This window comes from Trachurus trachurus (assembly GCF_905171665.1).
Source record: "Trachurus trachurus genome assembly, chromosome: 6".
Lineage (NCBI taxonomy): Eukaryota > Metazoa > Chordata > Actinopteri > Carangiformes > Carangidae > Trachurus > Trachurus trachurus.
The window spans coordinates 31,949,191-31,969,905 of record NC_139897.1 but is presented as its reverse complement, the minus strand read 5'-3'; the positions used below and the strand labels follow the sequence as shown (position 1 = coordinate 31,969,905).

The 20,715-nt window shown below is 43.6% G+C and overlaps 1 protein-coding gene across 1 annotated transcript in view; it reads right to left on the bottom strand.

The window, feature by feature from the left end:
* Window positions 1-20,715, bottom strand: part of LOC310987556 (NACHT, LRR and PYD domains-containing protein 3-like) — a 111,935-nt gene that overhangs the window by 16,848 nt on the left and 74,372 nt on the right. The window contains exons 5-9 of the mRNA XM_083973872.1: window positions 16,943-16,981; window positions 6,517-6,710; window positions 4,423-6,259; window positions 3,241-3,414; window positions 734-910 (exon numbers count right to left, since the gene is read on the bottom strand). Of these exons, the coding sequence (XP_083829998.1) occupies window positions 734-910; window positions 3,241-3,414; window positions 4,423-6,259; window positions 6,517-6,710; window positions 16,943-16,981 (2,421 nt within the window). The remainder of the gene's footprint in view (window positions 1-733; window positions 911-3,240; window positions 3,415-4,422; window positions 6,260-6,516; window positions 6,711-16,942; window positions 16,982-20,715) is intronic.

The following is a 20,715-nucleotide window of genomic DNA, read 5'->3' as shown; positions in this document are numbered from 1 at the left end:
CGAACTCGCAGTGCTGCGCGAGCTCGTACAGGCTCCGGACGAACGCCTCCACGGTCTCACCAGCCCGCTGGATCCGCTTGTGAAAGCAGGCGCGGTCATGGATGACGTTCCGTTTGGGTACAAAGTGTTCATTAAACTTATCCACCACACCGACATAGTCAAACTCGGGGTGTGGAATCGCCTCCGTGGCAGCAGGAAACACAAACGAACTGTAGATAGGCTCCGCATCCCTCCCCATAGCATAGAGGAGCGAATTCACTTGAACCTCACCAGTCTCTTTATCCAGCTTGGATGCCACGCGAAAGCGGGAAAACCTCTGCCTCCACACCGGCCACTCCGCCGGGCGGGTGAAGTCGAACGGCTCCGGGGGACCAAACTTAGCCATGTCGTCTCCGGTGTTAGCGACGTGCAGTCCAGACTTCTGACACCATGTCACGGAATGAAGCAGACACGACGAGTTCCTTGTAACTCGGTTTATTCACGAGCACAACACGAGCATAACAACCCTTGGCTAACCCGTAGCTCCAGCTTAACTCACGGCTATCAGTCACGTTCACACGTCATCACGTAACGTTATTACGTCCCGTACCTACTGGCTACGGTAGCCTAGTATGACCAAAGTTATCTCACAACAGTGTGGATCAGTAGAATATCAGCCTCATGTCTGCAGCTCAGTATCAACACAACTTTCACATCACATTCATCTGAGCACAGAAATAAAACAGAGTCTGACCTCAGAGTCTCCAGTCTACAGTCTGGACTCTCCAGAAAACCACTCAGATGCTTCACTCCTGAATCCTGCAGGTCGTTGTTTCTGCTCAGGTCCAGTTCTCTCAGGTGGGAGGGGTTGGACTTAAGAGCTGAGACCAGAGAAGAACAGCTGATCTCTGACAAACTGCAGTCCTTCAATCTGAATAAAGAATAAAAGAAGAAGATGAAATGATTGATGATTGATCAGATGTGTCCTGATCAATGATCAGTGTGTAAATGAGTAGAGGGACTTTGTCCTTGTGTTGTTGTGGATCATCATCATGTGGCCTTCTACACACATCATCCACATGTCAGCACAGATTCACCAGCTGCTGCTGACCTCAGATCAGTCTGTCAATATACAATCAATATCTGATCAATACCTGTTGGACTAAACACTGACTACAACTCTCTGATTCAGGACTGAACTGGATCAAAGACACACACACACACACACACACACACACACACACACACACACACACACACACACACACACACACACACACACACACACACACACACACACACACACACACACACACACACACACACACACAGAGGATGATAAACTGTGTGTGTGGTTAGCGGTTGCATGACTTCAGATTTTTTAAAGTCGACTCTAATGTTATGAAAGTCGAGTCAACGTCGACTAGCCGCTGATGACGTCGTTCATATTTTTCCTGTCATTACTAAAATCACAGGAGGAGGGAAACGCTTTGCAACAATCTGTATCCACTGACTGGTTGATAGAAATCAGTACAGAACAGCAGGTAAATAAACAACCAGTTGTAAATCAGTTTTTTTTGTAACATACACTCCTATAGAAGTGAAAAGAAAATACTGTTGCTACTGTGTGTTAGGGAGGAAAACGACACAAGCAAAGGTCTGTAAGCCAATCACCATCACAGTCCTGCTCAGTCACAGTTTCTGTTTTTCGATTCTGGTTGATTGGTTGTTATTGTTTGTTGTTGTGCGCGACATAGAGCTGCCTATACGAGCAGAGTTTTTTTTTTTGCACTACCTTCACAACTTTCTTTTCATCAACGACCTGTGGAACACTTGCGTGCCGATCCGTGGAGAGCGAAGAGTAGAAGCTATACACAACCTAGAAAGTCAAAGTGTTGTTTTGATGGGCTTGTGTGTTGTTTTTGTTGTCTTTTTGTTTTGTTTTGTTTTTTCTCTGTCTTCTGAATATGTCTGCTATGTACTGTTGATAATAATGATAATAATTATTAATCTAATGTTACCCCCAGGAAAAGGGTGGGGTCAAGGGGAATGGATAAATGGAATTGAAATGAAATAAAACAAAATTAAAAATTGATCAAAAAAACAATAAAAAAAACACTGATCTGTTGCTCCACTACTCCCTCCCTCATGATCATCCACATCCTCAACTAGAATAAAATAAATTACCAAGTTTATCAAGGCCGTGCATCAGCAACAGAAGACAATTTAAATCAATTAGGGTGACGGATTAGTTTCATTCAGCCACTCAGCTGTTGTTTCAAGCAGCTCTCCACTTGTGCTGCCAAAATCACCTGATCAGCGACGAGTCGACATCATGCTCAAAACATCATTGTGGATCAGTAAAGTTGAGTCTGTGCAACACACACACACACACACACACACACACACACACACACACACACACACACACACACACACACACACACACAATGCAGTACCAGCATCAAGACTGGAACTGCATTAGGTTACCTTGGTGGGTACCTCCAGGGATCGACTTTGGTCCTCTCTTCTCCTCCGCAACTTCATTGCACTGATCATAAGCACCTTGTTGATATCCTATGCACTTGAACACTCCGCACTTTATGTAAAACTTATGTATTTGATTAATTTTTATTGCACTCTAATACTTTATTCCTTTAACCACCTTTTAGCGCACTTCAGGACTACAGATGGAAATTAGCGGCTCCGCTAAATCTGGTGCAGCCATCCTTTTATTGTTTCAATAACTAATTAACTAATGTCACTGCCCACTGTCCTTTTAAAATAAATAAATGAAATGAAATGAAAATTCACACACACACACACACACACACACACACACACACACACACACACACACACACACACACACACACACACACACACACACACACACACACACACACACACACACACACACACACACACACACACACACACAGCAGCTTCTCCGGCCTCAGATCTACATCACATCTGCTCAGCTTCAGCTACAGTGGCTGATCCAGCTGTTCTGTTAGCAGCTTCATCTGAGAGCAGCTCATCATCATCATCATCATCATCATCATCATCATCATCATCATCATCATCATCAATCATCATCATCATCATCATCACCACACTGACCTCTGAGTGACCTCTGACCCTTCACCTTCTACCAGCTGCAGTAACATGGAGTCACAATCAGTCGCTGCTTCAAACTGAACTTCACACATTTGAACTGAACACAGACAAAAGTCCAACAGGTCCAGTCAGTGAACTCACCTCAGAGTCTCCAGTCTACAGTTTGGACTCTCCAGTCCAGCACACACAACCTTCACTGATGAATCACTCAGGTTGTTTTCACTCAGGTCCAGTTCTGTCAGGTGGGAGGGGTTGGACTTCAGAGCTGAGGCCACGACTTCACAGTGACTCTCTGAGAGTTCACAACCAACAAGTCTGTGAAGAGAGAAAATATCAAATGTGTCAGGTGGAGGCGGAGCTACGAACTAAGAGATGTCCTGACCCAGCACATCGACATGCTGCTGTAGATGAATAATTGTACAGTAGATACTGTATGCACTTGTAGTTGTAATCTGATTCTTGTTTATATTTTAATTTTTTACTAGAAGTGCTAAACTGAGAAACTGAGAAAAACTGTAATAGAGTACTCAGGCAGGATACTCAGGCCAAACTGGAATCCAAACGCTCTGAGGGATCAAAGACGGGGTGAAGGCAGAAGAGAGGAGAGGAGAGGAGACTCACTTTGGTTTATGTGATGTAATTTAACAACTTAATGAAAATTGTTCTACAAAAGCATCTATTTGTGTAACCATGGTAACAACTTGGTGTCACCAGTGTGAACAGTGGGAGGAGACTTCAGCAGGTTCTGTGCTGTGTTCTTCTGTTCAATCCAAACATTGTTTACATTAAATATGGTTTAGATTTTAGATCAAATCATCCTTTCTTTGTAGCTGAGGAGGAATAATGTAAATATCAAGACACATGATTATTATGAGGACTGGTGTATGGGAATACAGTAATGGTCTTGGAAATGGTCTCACATTGGTTAACTTTCGGACTTGGACTTGGTCTGGACACCCTCAAAGTCTTAGTCGTGACTTGGTTTTGGTCTTGACTTTGTCTCGGGTTAGGTGGTCTTGACTACAACACTAGCAGTCGTACTAACACCTGGAAACATCTGGATAAACTGAGGTGTAAGACTTGAATAAAACCAAAAAGTCAACATAAAAGAACAAAATAACTTGTTCATGATTAAACAGCAACGATCACAACGAGCTGGAGATCGACATGTTGGAGCTCACAGCTTTTACTACACCTCCAAAAAACACAACTGACCTGTAATGGAGTCAAACTAAGAATAATGAGAATAAATGAAACTGTGTTTATGTGAACTACTGATCTAAACTACTGATCAATAATCATATTGATCATGTCTGGACTCACCGAGCCTTCCTGCAGTTCCTCACAGCTGGGATCAGTCTCTGTCGTCCCTCCAATGATGTGTTGTACTTCTCCAGGTCCAACTCGTCCAGAACCTGCTCTGACATCTGCAGCATGTAGGCCAGAGCTGAACACTGGATTTTAGAGAGTTTCTCCTCTGATCTGTTCTCTGACTTGAGGAACTGTTGGATGTGCTGATGAACTGACTGGTCCTTCATCTCCGTCAGACAGTGGAAGATGTTGATGCTTCTGTCAGGAGAGATTTCATCAGTCTTCATCCACTTCAGGTTGTTGATGGTTCTCTGGATGGTTTCTGGACTCTTGTCTGTCTGACCCAGCAGACCTCCTAACAGCCTCTGGTTGGACTCCAGAGAGAGGCCATGAAGGAAGCGAACAAACAGGTCCAGGTGACCGTTTCTATTGCGGAGGGATATATGCATGGCTCTCCTCAGGAAGTTAAACAGGGTTAAACCATCCTGTTGGTTTCCCAGGAAGTTCTCCAGGACCTGTGTGTTGCTGTTGGTGAAACAGTGGAACATGTAGACTGCAGCCAGAAACTCCTGAACACTCAGATGAACAAAGCAGTAGACTGTTTTCTGGAAGATCACACTCTCTCTTTTGAAGATCTCAGTACAGAGTCCTGAGTTCACCAAGGCCTCTGTGACATCCAGACCACACTGCTCCAGGTCTTTTTGGTAGAACATGATGTTTCCTTTCTTGAGCTGTTCAAACGCCAGCCTCCCCAGCTTCAGAAGAACTTCCCTGTCGGCCTCCGTCAGCTCCTGTGGAATCATCTCATGTCCTTCACCGTACTTGTTCTTCTTCCTCTTTGTCTGGACCAGCAGGAAGTGTGAGAACAGGTCAGTCGTGGTCTTGGGCAGCTCTCCTCTCCGGTCTGTGGTCAACATGTGCTCCAGAACTGTAGCACTGATCCAGCAGAAGACTGGGACTTGACACATGATGTGGAGGGTCCTGGACGTCTTGATGTGTGAGATGATTCTTCTGGACAGATCTTCATCACTGGACCTCCTCCTGAAGTACTCCTCCATCTGGGCGTCAGTGAAGCCTCGGACCTCTGTCACCCTGTCAACACATGTAGGAGGGATCTGATTGGCTGCTGCAGGTCTGGAGGTGATCCAGACCAGAGCCGAGGGAAGCAGATTCCCCTGGATGAGGTTTGTCAGTAGCACGTTGACTGATAACGTCTGTGTGACATCAGACACAACCTCCCTGTTGTTGAAGTCCAGTGACAGTCGGCTTTCATCCAGGCCGTCAAAGATGAAGAGAAGTTTACAGACAGCCAGCTGCTCTGCTGTGACCTTCTGTAATGTTGGATGGAAAACATGGAGCAGCCTGAGAAGACTCAACCGCTGATCTCTGATCAGGTTCAGCTCCCTGAACGAAAGCAGAACCAGCAGACTGACATCTTGGTTCTCCAAGCCCTCGGCCCAGTCCAGAGTGAACTTCTGCACCGAGAAGGTTTTTCCAATGCCAGCGACGCCGTTTGTCAGAACCACTCTGATGGGTCTCTGTTGGACAGGTGAGACTGTAGAGACGTCCTCTCTCTGTTGGACAGGTAAGTCTTTAAAGATTTTGTTGCACTTGATTGGAGTGTCTTGGAGGGTCTTCTTCTTGGACATTGTCTCCAGCTGTCTCACCTCATGTTGGGTATTAACCTCTTCACTCTGTCCCTCTGTGATGTAGAGCTCAGTGTAAATCCTGTTGAGGAGGGTTACACTTCCTGTTCCTCTTCCTGTTCCCTCAGTTCCTTCAGTCACTCGTTCACATCTGCTCCTCAGACTGATCTTATGTTGATCTAAAACCTCCTGCAGACCACGATCTGCTGAGAGAGAAGAGACAGAGTCAGACTGAAGACAGAGAGTCTGACAATCTGATCACATTATTTTCATCAGCTACAGAAAAACTACAGACAACAAAGAGAAGGTTTGAATCATCATCTTAAATGTCAGTGCTGTGTGATGGAACAATGACTCTGGAGAAAACAACAGGTCCTGGTTTCACAAATGACCACATCAGCAGACAGATGTTCAGTCTCACTTTGTCCACAGCTGCTCTGATTGGCTGTCTACAGCTCACCTCTGGTTCTGGGTCTTTGTCCACACTGGGGACAGGAGGGGGGTCCTGAAGAACCAGACTGGTCCCAGTCTGAGGTGAAGCACTGTCTGCAGAACCAGTGTCCACAGCTGGTGGAGACTGGATCCTTCAGGACGTCCTGACAGAGACCACAGCAGGACAGCTGCTGGTCCACAGAGACACCACTCCTCTTCCTCCTGTCAAGACATTTCTGGATCAACAACATGTCACAGCTCCACATCTGAGCTCTGATTGGTTAACCACCTCAAGGGGGCGGGGCTTCAGTAACCAGAGGAGCAGAGAGAGAGAAAGTAGAGGAAGACGAGTGTCGAGAGACGAGCTGAATAAAGACCTGGTCCTGAACTGGTCTGGTTTCTGTTTCTGTCTTTATCTGTTGACCTTTAAAGGGATAGTTAAACATTTTTAACTATCACATTTTTTGATATGTGAAATATACAAACAAACAATTGTCAGTGCAAGCTATTTTTAGACCGGCAGAGCAGAGCCGCGAGCTGCTCAGAGCTACGCTACGGAGGCTCATGGGATTTCTTGGTTTCCCTCATCAAACTCATCAAATACACAATCCAACAACTCCACAACGCTCTGGTGGACAAGTTGTGACCTGCACATTCACCACACTATGAGATAATAACGGAACGTTACCAGACAGATTTGTTTTAGAGGTAAATTCAGAGACTGCTGCTGACTGAAATGTGCATCAGCTGTTTTGCATGAATTGGCAATTGGCAATGAACTATCTCTTTAAATCTGGACTTTAAAACAAACTCTGTTAGTTTCAGTCTCTTCAGTTTTGCGTCATCTCGTCTGGTTTTTACTCCAAATGTGTGAAATGATTGAGAAGCTGTTGGTGGTGTTTTCCTCTTTCAGACACTGATCATGTGTTTGATGTTGGTTCTGGACTGAGTCCTATCAGCTCTTTAACTAATGAGCTCCTCATCCAGACGCTGCTGTGTGGCTCTAATCAACCTGTGTTGGAGCTCTGATCCAGTGTGAGGAGACTGAAGCTGACAACAGAAGCTTCAGCAGCTCCACCTGAGCTTCACTACATGTTGTGGAGAAGCTCAGACAGTCACACACAGGAAACAGGAAACACTGATCACTCCTGTCTGGTTCCTGACTTTTCAAAATAAAAGTCTGTGTGTATCAGCTGCTTTAATCGGTAACACTTTACTTGAAGGTATCGTCATAAGAGTGACATGACACTGTCATAAGAGTGACATGACACTGTCATAAGACTGACATGACACAGTCATGAACGTGTCATAAACATTATGTCAATGTCATAACGTTGTCATTTTTTGTCAGTTTTTGTAGGGTTAGGTTTAGGGTTAACCGAATGACACTTAATGACAATGTTATGACATTGACATAATGTTTATGACACGTTCATGACTGTGTCATGTCAGTCTTATGACGATACCTTCAAGTAAAGTGTTACCCTTTAATCTCTACTGTGACTTCAGGTCAACAACAGGCCAAATTCTGACTGATCCTAAGCAGGTGAATGAGACCTTTCGCACATATTATTCTAATTTATACCAATCAGAGATACAGTTGAATAGAGATAAGTGTCAGAACTTCCTTGGCCAACTAGATCTACCACAATTGGCAGTGGCTGACTCTACGCATCTGGACGCACCCGTATCACTGGAAGAACTTAAGGCAGCAGCTCTTGACATGCAAAGAAACAAATCTCCAGGGTTTGATGGAATACCTCCAGAGGTATATGTGGAATTCTGGGACATGCTGAGTCCGCTACTTCTAGACATGATAATGACATCTATAGACAAAGGAAGTTTTTCACGAGATGTCAATATAGCTCTAATATCCTTACTCTTAAAGAAAGATAAGGACCCTGTAGACTGCAGTAGTTATAGACCTCTCAGTTTATTAAACGCAGATCTTAAAATATATGCAAAGGTGCTAGCCAGACGCATTCAGAATCACATGCCGACATTAGTCAGTTGTGATCAGACTGGATTTATAAAGTCTAGGCTAGCTGCAGACAATGTCAGACGACTTCTCCATATAGTAGATGCAGCAGTAGACAAAACAGCACCATCTGCAGTGCTATCCCTTGACGCTATGAAAGCCTTTGATAGGCTGGAGTGGTCCTTTTGGACAAATAAAGCTGAATCTGAATCTGATCTGAATCTTTGTGGGCGGTCTTAGGAAAAATGGGTTTCGGAAATAACTGTATTCAAATCCCTCAGCTCTGGTACTCACCGGGCAACTCTCCTCTGCGCTGTTCCCTGTCACCAGATCGTCCCGACAGGGCTGTCCCCTGTCACCGGCACTTTTTGCACTTTCTCTCGAGCCACTAGCTCAGATGATTCGTCAGTCCCCCAATGTGCATCCTATTTCAGTTCGTGATTCAAATCACCACGTATCATTGTATGCTGATGACGTGTTGGTCTTTATGGAGAAGCCACTACAATCTATACCGAACTTACTGTCCATTTGTGAAGAATTTAGCTGTCTCTCAGGTTTTAAGATAAACTGGACCAAATCTGCGTTACTCCCCCTTAAAGGGATAGTTCAACATTTTGGCAAATTGGCCCATTGCCATAATCGCTATAGTCATAGCAGTAGGTTCATTACCTTTAATTGTAGGTGTAAGCTATTTTCAGTACGGCGGAGCGCAGCAGCTGGCTGCTCAGAGCTACGCTATGGAGGCTAATGGAATTTCTTGGTTTCCCTCATTAAACTCATCAAATTCAACATCCCAAAACTCCACAGCGCTTTTGTAGACAAGTTGTGACCTGCACAACCACCACGCTATGAGATAATGACGGAACGATACGAAACGGAGCCGTTTTCGAGGTAAATACAGGGTAAATACGGAGACTGCTTGCTGAAAAACTGTCCCTGAACGCAACGCGCATCAGCGGTTTTGTATGAATTTACCTCGAAAACAGCTCCGTTTCGTATCGTTCCGTCATTATCTCATAGCGTGGTGGTTGTGCAGCTCACAACTTGTCTACAAAAGCGCTGTGGAGTTTTGGGATTTTGTATTTGATGAGTTTGATGAGGGAAACCAAGAAATTCCCTTAGCCTCCATAGTGTAGCTCTGAGCAGCCTGCTGCTGCGCTCCGCTGTACTAAAAATAGCTTACACCTACAATTAAAGGTAACGAACCTACTGCTATGACTATAGCAATTATGGCAATGGGCCAATTTGCCAAAATGTTGAACTATCCCTTTAATGATTCGGCTAAAGGGTTGCAATTTCCAGTTGGCATCCCAGTTGTCCAGGATTTTAAATACCTCGGAATACAAATTTTTCCGTCCTTGAACCGTATTGTAACGCACAACTACTCAAAAACATTTAATAAAGTTAAAGCAGACTTGGATAGGTGGATGAGTCTCCCTAACTCTCTTAGAGCCCGTGTCTCTATAGTCAAAATGAACATTTTACCCAGGATTAATTTTATCAGCTCAATGATTCCCCTCTCTCCTCCTGTCAATTATTGGAACAAAATACATTCTTGTGTGTCTCAATTTATTTGGAACAGAAAGCGCCCGCGCCTTAAACTGTCCATCACACAAAGAGGAGTGGCCAGTGGTGGCTTATCTGTACCAAACTTTAAGTTTTATTTCTGGTCATTCGTACTTAGACCATTACTTGTGTGGCGTGACTCTGATGCCTCAGTTTCCTGGCACAGGCTAGAAGAAAACTGTGTGAGACCCTGGAACTTGCAGGAGGTTCTTTTTGCTAACATATCCAGTAAACAATGCCAATTAAGTTTTGGTCCAATAGTCTCACAACTCATTCAGACATGGCGTGCGGCTGAGCTTCAGTGTAAAATCTCCTGTAAGTGGCATACACTCACACCGATCTTTAACAACAATGGCCTATTAATCGGAGGGAGACCGATCTCTTGTGCTGCCTGGTGTAACAGTAATATTCGCACTTTAGACAAGGTATATAGTGACACTGGGCTGCGCACCTTTCAAGATATTAGAGACAGGCACAATTTGCCTGCAAACTCGTTCTTCTTCTATCTGCAACTTAGATCATCTTTACAGGCGCATGGTGCTCCGGTACAACAACCATTATCCATTCACCCACTATACAAAGTACTTGCCACTCGAATCAAAAAGAGAGGGTTAGGCCCAATCCCATTTCACCCCTTGGCCCTACCACTTACCCCTACCCCTCCGTTTTGCGCGTTCACGTGTAGGGGTAGGGGTGTCCCAATCCCCGTTAGGACAGAGGGGTAGGGGAAGGGGTAGGGCTACATAGCCCTCCAAACGGAGATTTTTCAGAGGCACACTCCAAACGGAGGGGTATGAAAATTTCCCAGAATGCATCTTGCGGCAGCCGGCAGCGGTGGCTGTAAAACGAAAAGCTGTTTTATTTCTCACTGTAGCGCGGTTATTACGTCACTTTATTAAGTTTTAATATTTTTTCTTGCGAGAAAGTAACTATTTAGGTCCCAAATGTGCGGTTAGTTTATCCAAATGACGGCGGGTTAGAAGTTTGCTCCGACGATTTTTCGGAGAAGTGAAGCTCCAGGAGGAGCGGCTCCTCACAGAGACAGCAGCCGGTCTGCAGCGCTGCTCCACCGGCCAAATTACGTCCTCGTCCCGGTCCCGCCGGGGGAGAAGGCGGTCGTTAATTAACTTATCCGCGGGTTTTTAGAGGTTTACCACCAGCATGTTAAATTCTTTTCAGCATTTAAATGTTGGTCTCATTGATGGAATCTGACAATTGTGGCAGTAGCATTTATTTGGATGAAAAGTTATGCTTCATGTATACCAGTCAGAGGAGCAGGCAGCGCTGTGTGGTATATTTTGATGTCGATGCTGGTGAAAAGATGACCACTCTGACACGTCTTCTTTGTAGATGGTAAAAAAGAGTTTATTACAAAAAAAGATGTAGTGTCAAAAAGCCGAATCCTTGAGAAGCCTCTATAGCCAATTACGAGACCTCTCTCTCTTAGCCAAAAGTCCTGACCTTATATACTGTAGTATGTTCTAAAACTCCACCTCTCTAAACATAAGGAATGAGTATTTAATCAATAAGAGTCAGCTGCCACACTGAGTGGTACAGTAGCTGACATCACCAGTTACTTTGGACCTCCTTTTCAGACAATGGTATTTTATGTACCTTGAACTGTTTATCTATCTATAACTGTCATGCACTCAAGACTCAATCATTCTAACAGTAGATGTCCAGCCTGTGTTATAACGTCCAGTCTCACAATTAGCCTAACCCTCAGGGTACATTACTTAACAACTTAGGAGGTAGAAAATACACCACAGCTGCCTCTGGGCTCTGTGTACAGAAATCACCACATTTACATCAGTAAATAAATGTTTTACAATGAACCGATCAGTCTGCATTAAGTTTTATCTTATTTTATTAAGTTATATGGAACACGCTATTTGATTTCTGGCAAAAGCTCGCCGCATCAGCTTACGTAAATGCCAGTGAGACTACGTGATGACGTATGTGATTGTTGAAGGGGTGTCCCAATTCGGAGGGGTTGACTTTCTACCCCTACCCCTTGTAGCTCCGTTTCAAGGGGCGAGGGGCAAGGGGTAGGGGAAGGGGTAGGGGTAAAAAAGAGAAATGGGATTGGGCCTTAGTATCCGCACTTTATCATTTCTTCCTGGAGGCCTCCTATAATGAACTACCACTTGACAGAATATGGAGGTATGATTGCCCTAGTTTGGACTCTGATTTTGATTGGTCACAGGTCTGGGCAAATATTAGAGAGGCTTCCCGCAACCCCGACCACCAGCAGATCCACTTTAACTATGTACACAGAACATATTTGACCCCTCGCAAACTCCATTGTATGAAGTTGATAACTGATCCCTTGTGTAGCCTATGTTCTATGAAGGCCTCTGGCACTTTTTTGCATATGATGTGGAACTGCCCTCCGGTTTCACAGTTCTGGTCCAAGGTGGCAGCCAAGCTTTCTGAATTAGTATCAGTGACCATACCAGTGACTATACCTGTCCTTTTGCTAATTGATCTGTCACAAGTTAATATTACTAAACTTAAAAAGCGCACTGTACTAGCTGGCTTAACAGCTGCCAAGAAGTTGATAGCCTTAAGATGGAAACCTCCCCATTCTCTCACCATCAGACACTGGGCACTTACTTTCCTAGATGTAATTTATCTAGAACTGTCAACTGCTAGAATTAATGGCGCTAGTGAGGCTTCCATAAACAACTGGCGTGCAGCAGCTGACGCACTGAAAGAACTTATAAGATAAGCTCAATGAGACTCTAACCTTGTTTTTCCTGAATGGGTTGTGTGCGTGTGTTTAGTTTAGTTTAGTTTATTTATTTCATTCATTTGTTAAACATAAAAACAAAAAATAAAATAAACAGTGTGTGTCACGTCAGATCTATACTCCATAGGGTGCTAGAGAGTGTACCACTGTGAGTGTGCTGTTGGGGTGGGGGGTGGGGGGGGGCCCCTTTTCCTTTTCACTCTTTTTTTTTTTTTTTTTTTTTTTCTATTTTTTACTTATTTATTTATTCATTTTTATATAATTTTTATGCACATTTGTTTTGGTTTTTCTTGCACCTTATTGAAGTGCAAGGTTACACTATCACTATTATTATTTTTTTGATTTAGTTGTTACAGTCAATTTTTGTACTGTCTCTATTGTCATTAATGAGTCATGTTTCTTGGTTGTAACTTGTATTCTTTAAATAAACATTTGATCACAAAAAAAATCTCTACTGTGACTTAAGTTTAAAGGCTCAGACGTGTGGATCATTAAAGTGTTGGTGCAGCAACGTTCACACTGACTGAGGCTGATGACACAGGAACATGAGGACGCTGTGCTTCATCAGTCTGATGGACAGAGTGTGTGTGCGTGTTTCTGTCTCTGAGGTTTGTTGTGAACCTTCAGAGTCTGATGGATCTGGTTCCTGGTTTCTTTCTGTTTCATTCACATGAGTCTAATGACTGAATCATCTTCAGCTCAGTTTACAGTAGAAACCGTCTCTTACCGTGACTCTGGGGGTCCAGGTCCAGGTCTGAGGTCTGGAGGACGGCCCATGGACCAATCACTTCTCGCAGACCAGCCTGTGGGTCCAGGTCCAGGTTCAGGACTGAGGTCTGGAGGACGGCCCATGGACCAATCACTCCTCGCAGACCAGCCTGTGGGTCCAGGTCCAGGTTCAGGACTAAATCCTGGAGGACGGCCCATGGACCAATCACTTCTCGCAGACCAGCCTGTGGGTCCAGGTCCAGGTTCAGGACTGAATCCTGGAGGACGGCCCATGGACCAATCACTTCTCGCAGACCAGCCTGTTGGTCCAGGTCCAGGTTCAGGACTGAATCCTGGAGGACGGCCCATGGACCAATCACTCCATGCAGACCAGCAGGTGGGTCCAGGTCCAGGTCTAGGTCCAGGTCCAGGACTGAAGAGTGGGGGTTGTTCTTTGGACCAGTCACTCTTCATGGACAGACAGATGGATCCTGGAGACTCTGCTCTCAGTCTGAGCTTCTGACCTCTGCAAACACAAACATGTTCTTATTAACATCACATTGATCACTGATCAGTTCTCTGATCACAGATGCATTGTGGGAAGTCTCCAGTGACGTCAGCGTCCAGCACCACACACTGTAGTAAAGGATGGATTGTCAGGATTACATTTTTAACGTTCAAACACATACTACAATGCAGCAGACATGTGCACAGTGCACACGCATAGTGACACTGTAGAACACCACAACAGAGCAACACGTAACACAACCTCCTGTGTAGCCTCCATCTGTGTGGAGCCCAAAGCCACACACTGGCTGTTTTTGAAACCGCATACTACCGTACTGCCTACTACATACTGCGTTAGTATGTACTGCATACTGAATGTGGGATTCAGTATGCTGCTTCAGCAGACCGACGCCGTTATCATCGCAGTATGCAGTATACGAGTTTCCCAGAATGCATTTCACGGCAACCGGTAGCAGCAGCTGTAAAACAGGCTAAAAGCTGTTTTATTTCTCGCTCTAGCGCTGTAATTATGTAACTTTATTAAGTTTTAATATTTTTTCATGTGAGAAAGTAACTGTTAAGACCCCAAATATACGGCCAGTTTATCCAAATGACGGCTGTTTAAAAGTTTGCTCCAATGTTTTTCGGAGAAGTGAAGCTCCGCAGCGACCGGGACATCACAGAGGCAGCAGCCCGGCTCCTGACGTGCTCGGCCGGCGTCATTCCAGAGGAGAAAACGGTCGCTAATTAACTTACCCGCAGGTTTTTAGAGGTTTACCATCGGCTGGTTAAATTATTTTTAGGAGATAAATGTTCGTCTCATTGATGAAATCTCAATTGTGGCAGTAGCATTAGTTTGTTTGAATGTAAAGTGAAGCTTCTTGTGTGTAAGCAGCGCTGCCTCGGGGCTCTGGAGCCTAACGTTACGTACAGAAATCACCACATTTACAAAAAAAAAATATATATTTTACAATGAACCGATCAGTCTGCATTAAGTTTTATTTTATTAAACTATAGTTACAGTACACGGCTACACTACTGTCTTTGGTTACGCTCTGGTTACGGTTAGGACGTCAGGGGAGCATTGCATTGTGGGATACAGTACGCGATGTAGACTGGTCAGATACTGGAGATATTTTCCGAATCAGTACGACATCCGGGAACTTTTCGCATACTGCAGATTTTGCTTTTGTTCACATACTGAATACTACATACTACATTTTGGCCAAATCAGTACGTACTAGCAGTATAGTATGCGGTTTCGAATACAGCCACTGTCTCCATTTGGGTGGCGGTTTAGCTCCGACTGTGGGATCAAACCATGGCCCACTGCAGATCCCAGAGCAGCTGGAGACCCCAGATCACAAGATCACAGAGAACTACCAGCTGACCTGATGACAGCCGTGTAGAAAGTGAGACTGAAATGTGAACAACAGGTCACTTTGCCTTTCTGAGGTTGATCTGCTGTTCTTGTTCTTGTGGAGCAGATGTGTTGGATCATAAAATGTTGCAGTTTTCCACCACCTTTCCGTTAGAACACAATAGGGCACTAACGAAGTCGAAACCAACTTCCCACCAACGACTGTCACTCCAACGACTGTCGTTGGCACTTGGAGCACAAAAGGGAACCAGTGACATCATCACCCTTGTGAAACGCCCACACAAGAGGTTAAATAGTGAGTCTCCACACCAGATAGTTGGACCAGTCCCAGCCTGGTCAGCTGCGTACATGAACTGATGAAGCCTCTTGGATGAGAGGTGAAACGTCTTCCTAGACAAATAACTAAGTCCAGTTGCTTTCGATTTAACCTCCTTTGAAATACTATGACCTGGACAAATGAGAATATGCACCGGCTTCCACCTCCACTATTATTTTATTCTTCCTCCATGACGTCCTGTCAGCTTCAGGACTCTGACTGACTGCTGACTCATGGTTTGTGCTGGCGGGTCTGACTACTGTTGACAAAATGCTCATTTTACAATCTGGAGTTTCTCCATTGTTATATTTTGACATTTATGGGATACTCAGTGAGTCTTTTGCGTACCACCTAGAGGGAGCCCGCAGGATGAGGAATTGATACATGCTGGTTGCGTGATAGTAATTTGCAAGTTTGGTATTGAAGTAATCCAAAAGTAATTTAACATAACCCAGTGTGTTACTTTAATTATGTAATTACATTAGTTTAAAGGGATAGTTCAACATTTTGGCAAATTGGCCCATTGCCATAATCGCTATAGTCATAGCAGTAGGTTCGTTACCTTTATTTGTCGGTGTAAGCTATTTTTAGAACGGAGGAGCGGAGCCGTGAGCTGCTCAGAGCTACGCTACGGAGGCTCATGGGATTTCTTGGTTTCCCTCATCAAACTCATCAAATACACAATCCAACAACTCCACAACGCTCTGGTGGACAAGTTGTGACCTGCACAATCACCACGCTATGAGATAATAATGGAACGTTACGAAACGGAGCCGTTTTCGAGGTAAATACAGTCTGCTTGCTGAAAAACTGTCCCTGAACGCAACGCGCATCAGCGGTTTTGCATGAATTTACCTCTAAAACAACTCTGTCTCGTAACATTCTATTATTATCTCATAGCGTGGTGATTGTGCAGCTCACAACTTGTCCACGAAAGCGTTTTGGAGTTTTGGGATTTTGTATTTGATGAGTTTGATGAGGGAAACCAAGAAATTCCATTAGCCTCCATAGTGTAGCTCTGAACAGCCTGCCGCTACGCTCCTCCGTTCTAAAAATAGCTTACACCGACAAATAAAGGTAACGAACCTACTGCTATGACTATAGAGATTATGGCAATGGGCCAATTTGCCAAAATGTTGAACTATCCCTTTAACATGTAATTTGTAATTGTACTGGATTACATTTTTAAGGTAACTTTCCCAACCCTGCACACAGGTCTGTATCTGGTATGTATCTGGTTTCTTACTGTGACTCTGAAGGTCCAGGTCCAGGTCCAGGTCCAGGACTGAAGAGTGGAGGTTTTCCTTTGGATTGGTCACTCTTCGGAGACTTTGACTTGTCCACCTGTTTCGCCACATTACCACCCATCTTCAGGACTTCAGTCAGTCTGAGAGAGAAACCAGTAACACACACACGCACACATAAATCCACAAGGGACAAATTATAATCACTTCCTTGTTTGATCCAGTCATTGACCTCCACCACTCATAGTACTTTGACCATACATATAAACACGTAGAAGCTCCTCTGATGTTGCCACCCAAGATACAGACTTGTAATCCATTGTCTGTAGGTTTAGACCAGCGCTCCTGCAGCTTGTGCAGAATGCTGCTGCTCGTCTTTTGACAGACACAAAGAAACAGTAGCACATAACCCCAGTTCTGGCCTCTCTGCACTGGCTTCCTGTCCGGTTTGACCGGTATGGCCCCTGTGTAGTTAGCAGAACTCATACATGTTCACAGACCAATCAGAGCTCTGAGGTCTGCAAATGAAATAAATCTGAATGTGTCTAAAAGCAGGCTGAAAACTAGAGGCAATCGAGCGTTGGCAGTGGTTGAACCTAAACTGTGGAACAGTTTACCACAGCATATCCGGTCATCAGAGAATCTGGAGATTTTTAAGTCCTCTCTCAAAACCCATTTTTTCTCCCAGGCTTTCAGACCTGTGTGAGACGAAGTTGTTTGGTTTGCTGAATGTATGTGTCATTGCCTAGATTGTCTTTTAAAATGTACCATTGTATTTTATTGTTATTTATTTTATGTAAAGCACCTTGGTCAACCGAGGTTGTTTATAAGGTGCTCTACAAATAAATGTGACCTTGACCTTGACCTTGAGGTGGAAGCCGTGTCTACTTACTGCATTAGTCTACAGAGGCAGAGGTCTATCAACCATTAAAATCATAACTCACTGAATATTCAACTGATTTTGAAGCCGTTTGGTTTATTATAAATGTCAGACATTTATGATACAACATAGATTGATATTTTTTATATGACGTATGTACGGACTACGTCTGAACAATAACAACAATAATAGAAATAATAATAATAATAATAATAATAATAATAATGTTGTTATGACACTCACTCGTCTCAGACTTCAGTTTTTCTCCTTCTGCTCCGTTGACTCTAAAATGGCGTCTGAACACCTTCACCTCCTCCCTCTACTCTGCAGTTACAATAATTTATTGTTCAGTTTAAAATTCATCTCATGGACTTTAAACTAATAGAGCTGTTGACCTCCACCACTCATTGTACTTTGACTTTAGATATGAACACGTAGACGCCGCCTGTGACGCTGCTGTCCATTGGAACGATGCGTCAACGCGGCCGCCATCTTGGGCAGGGGGAAGCTGTGTCTACTTACTGCATTAGTCTACAGAGGCAGAGGTCTATCAACCAATAAAATCACCACAACGTACTGAATAGTCAACTGATTTTCAAGTTTGTTTTATTATAAATATCAGACATAAATGTATGATACAATATAGATTGTTTTTTTTATATCTATATATATTTTTCATATATCGTACATACATTTACATACTCAGACACACACCCACATGCATACATACACTGAAATTTGTTCTACAAGGGTCTGAGCGTGTCTGACTGCTTGTCAGACGTATGTCTATGGTCAGAAACCCCTGCCCAAGATGGCGGCCGTGTTGACATGTTGACAAGCCTGAATGCAGCATCTACGTGTATGTATCTATGGCTTTGACATTAAATCCATGTTCATCCAGTCACCGTGACCTTTGACCTTTGATGTTTGTTCTGAGTTTGAAGAAGTTGTGTGGAGGTGAATCTGAGACAATGTGCTGACGTATGTACGGACTACGTCTGACTCTTCTTCCCTCCACAGTCCACACAGACACACTGACTCTCACACTCTGACACAACAACAACAACAATAATAATAATAAAATAATAATAAAGTTGTTTTGACACTCACCTGCCTCAGACTTCAGTTTTTCTCCTTCTGCTCCGTTCACTCTAACATGGCATCTGAACACCTTTACCTCCTCCCTCTGCTCTGCAGTTACAATCATTTATTGTTCAGTTTAAAGTTCATCTCATGGACTTTAAACAAAACTGAACAATAAATTATATTGAGGAAGTGACTTTATACAGTAGAGTGGCGCCACCTTCTGGGTAACTCCTGGTATTACACCTGTATGGACAGGTGAACTCTGACACCATGAATAAACAGTGAGCTGAGATCCAGCTGTGGTAGAAGAGCTGCTGAGAGATTTAAAGACACTCCACTACAAGTTACAGCTCAGTCTGTTCTCTGTCTTATTCATCACACATGTTGTCATCAACTAATTTGTGTCTCAGTGTTGTAACTTAACTCGCCCCGGTCTGGCAACACGACCATATATGGAAAACACAACCACAACTAAATGTAAGTCCACACAGAAACCAGGAGAATACAAGGAGAATCATGATGAAATCCTTTTAGAAATGCACTCATTGACATAATGTGTTCCCTAGCCCCTTACCCTAACCTTAACCATTACTCTGAACCTAACTTAACCCTTGAGGCCTCTAGGGACCCAAAAGGGTCCCTTTTGAAATTCGTATTTTTTTGATCCTCAATATCTCAGTCAGTTTTAAAGCAAATTTAATGAAATTTCCCAAGAATGTTTATTTTATGATGCTTTTTAATATTCCAAATCCCCACCTTTGTAAAGTCTATAGAATAGGAGATACACCTATTAGTTACGTAGGTATCCCTCGGGCCCAAACGGGTCCCATTGACTCCCATTAAAACCACTCATTTTCGATACACTGTAATCCTGACATATTATAATGCTTTTTCCATGAAAACCTAATAAATCTAAACTTTTGGCTTCAAAATAAAGGAAAAATAGGTTGTGGGTCAGGTGACCCCCCTAAACCCCCATAGAACCAGGCCTCCATTGAGACCTTGATTCCTGGTTTCTTACCTTGCAGATTGCACTGCAATAAAAAAGCTGAAAACCATAAAAATGGTTTTGGTGTGTGGAGACTGATGGTAAAGACTGGTGTGAAAGTGGATGAGAAAATATCTTGTCGGTGTGTGTGTCGGTGTGTGTGCAAAGTTGGAATCATAATAAAATAGCTAAATGGGCTTTGTTTATATTTTGCGTTTTTTATGTTTTGATTCTCAATATCTCGGTCAGTTTACAAGTTAATTGTATGAAACTTGGTCAGGATGTGTGTTTTATTGTTATTGTCAAAATTCTAGATCCCCTTTGTTGTACGGTGTATAGAAACGGAGATATGCATTATGCGTATACACTCGCTACCTTCAGGCCCAATCTGGGCCCATTGACTCCCATTATAAACACATATTTTTTGATATACTGTAATCCTGGCATATTAAAATATTTTCCCATAAATACCGGATTAATCTAAACCTCTCCCTTCAAATTAAAGGGAAAATAGGTTTTAGCCCGCCTTCCACCACTAGAGGTCTCCCTAAACCACCAGAGAACTAGGCCTTCACTGAAACCGCTGTTTAGGCATATTTCTCTTTCTATGCAACATATAGGGCAGTAAAAAACTATGAAAACCCTAAAACTGGTCTGGGTGTGTTTGGACCAATGCAGAAGAGTGGTGTGAATGTGGGTAAGAAAAATATTTTGTCTGTGTGTGTCTGTGTGTGTGAAATTTGGATCCTCATCAAAGGCCATACAGGCTTTGTTTATGTTGGTGTTTATAAACAGAGTCCATATCTCCCATTTGTGTGGTA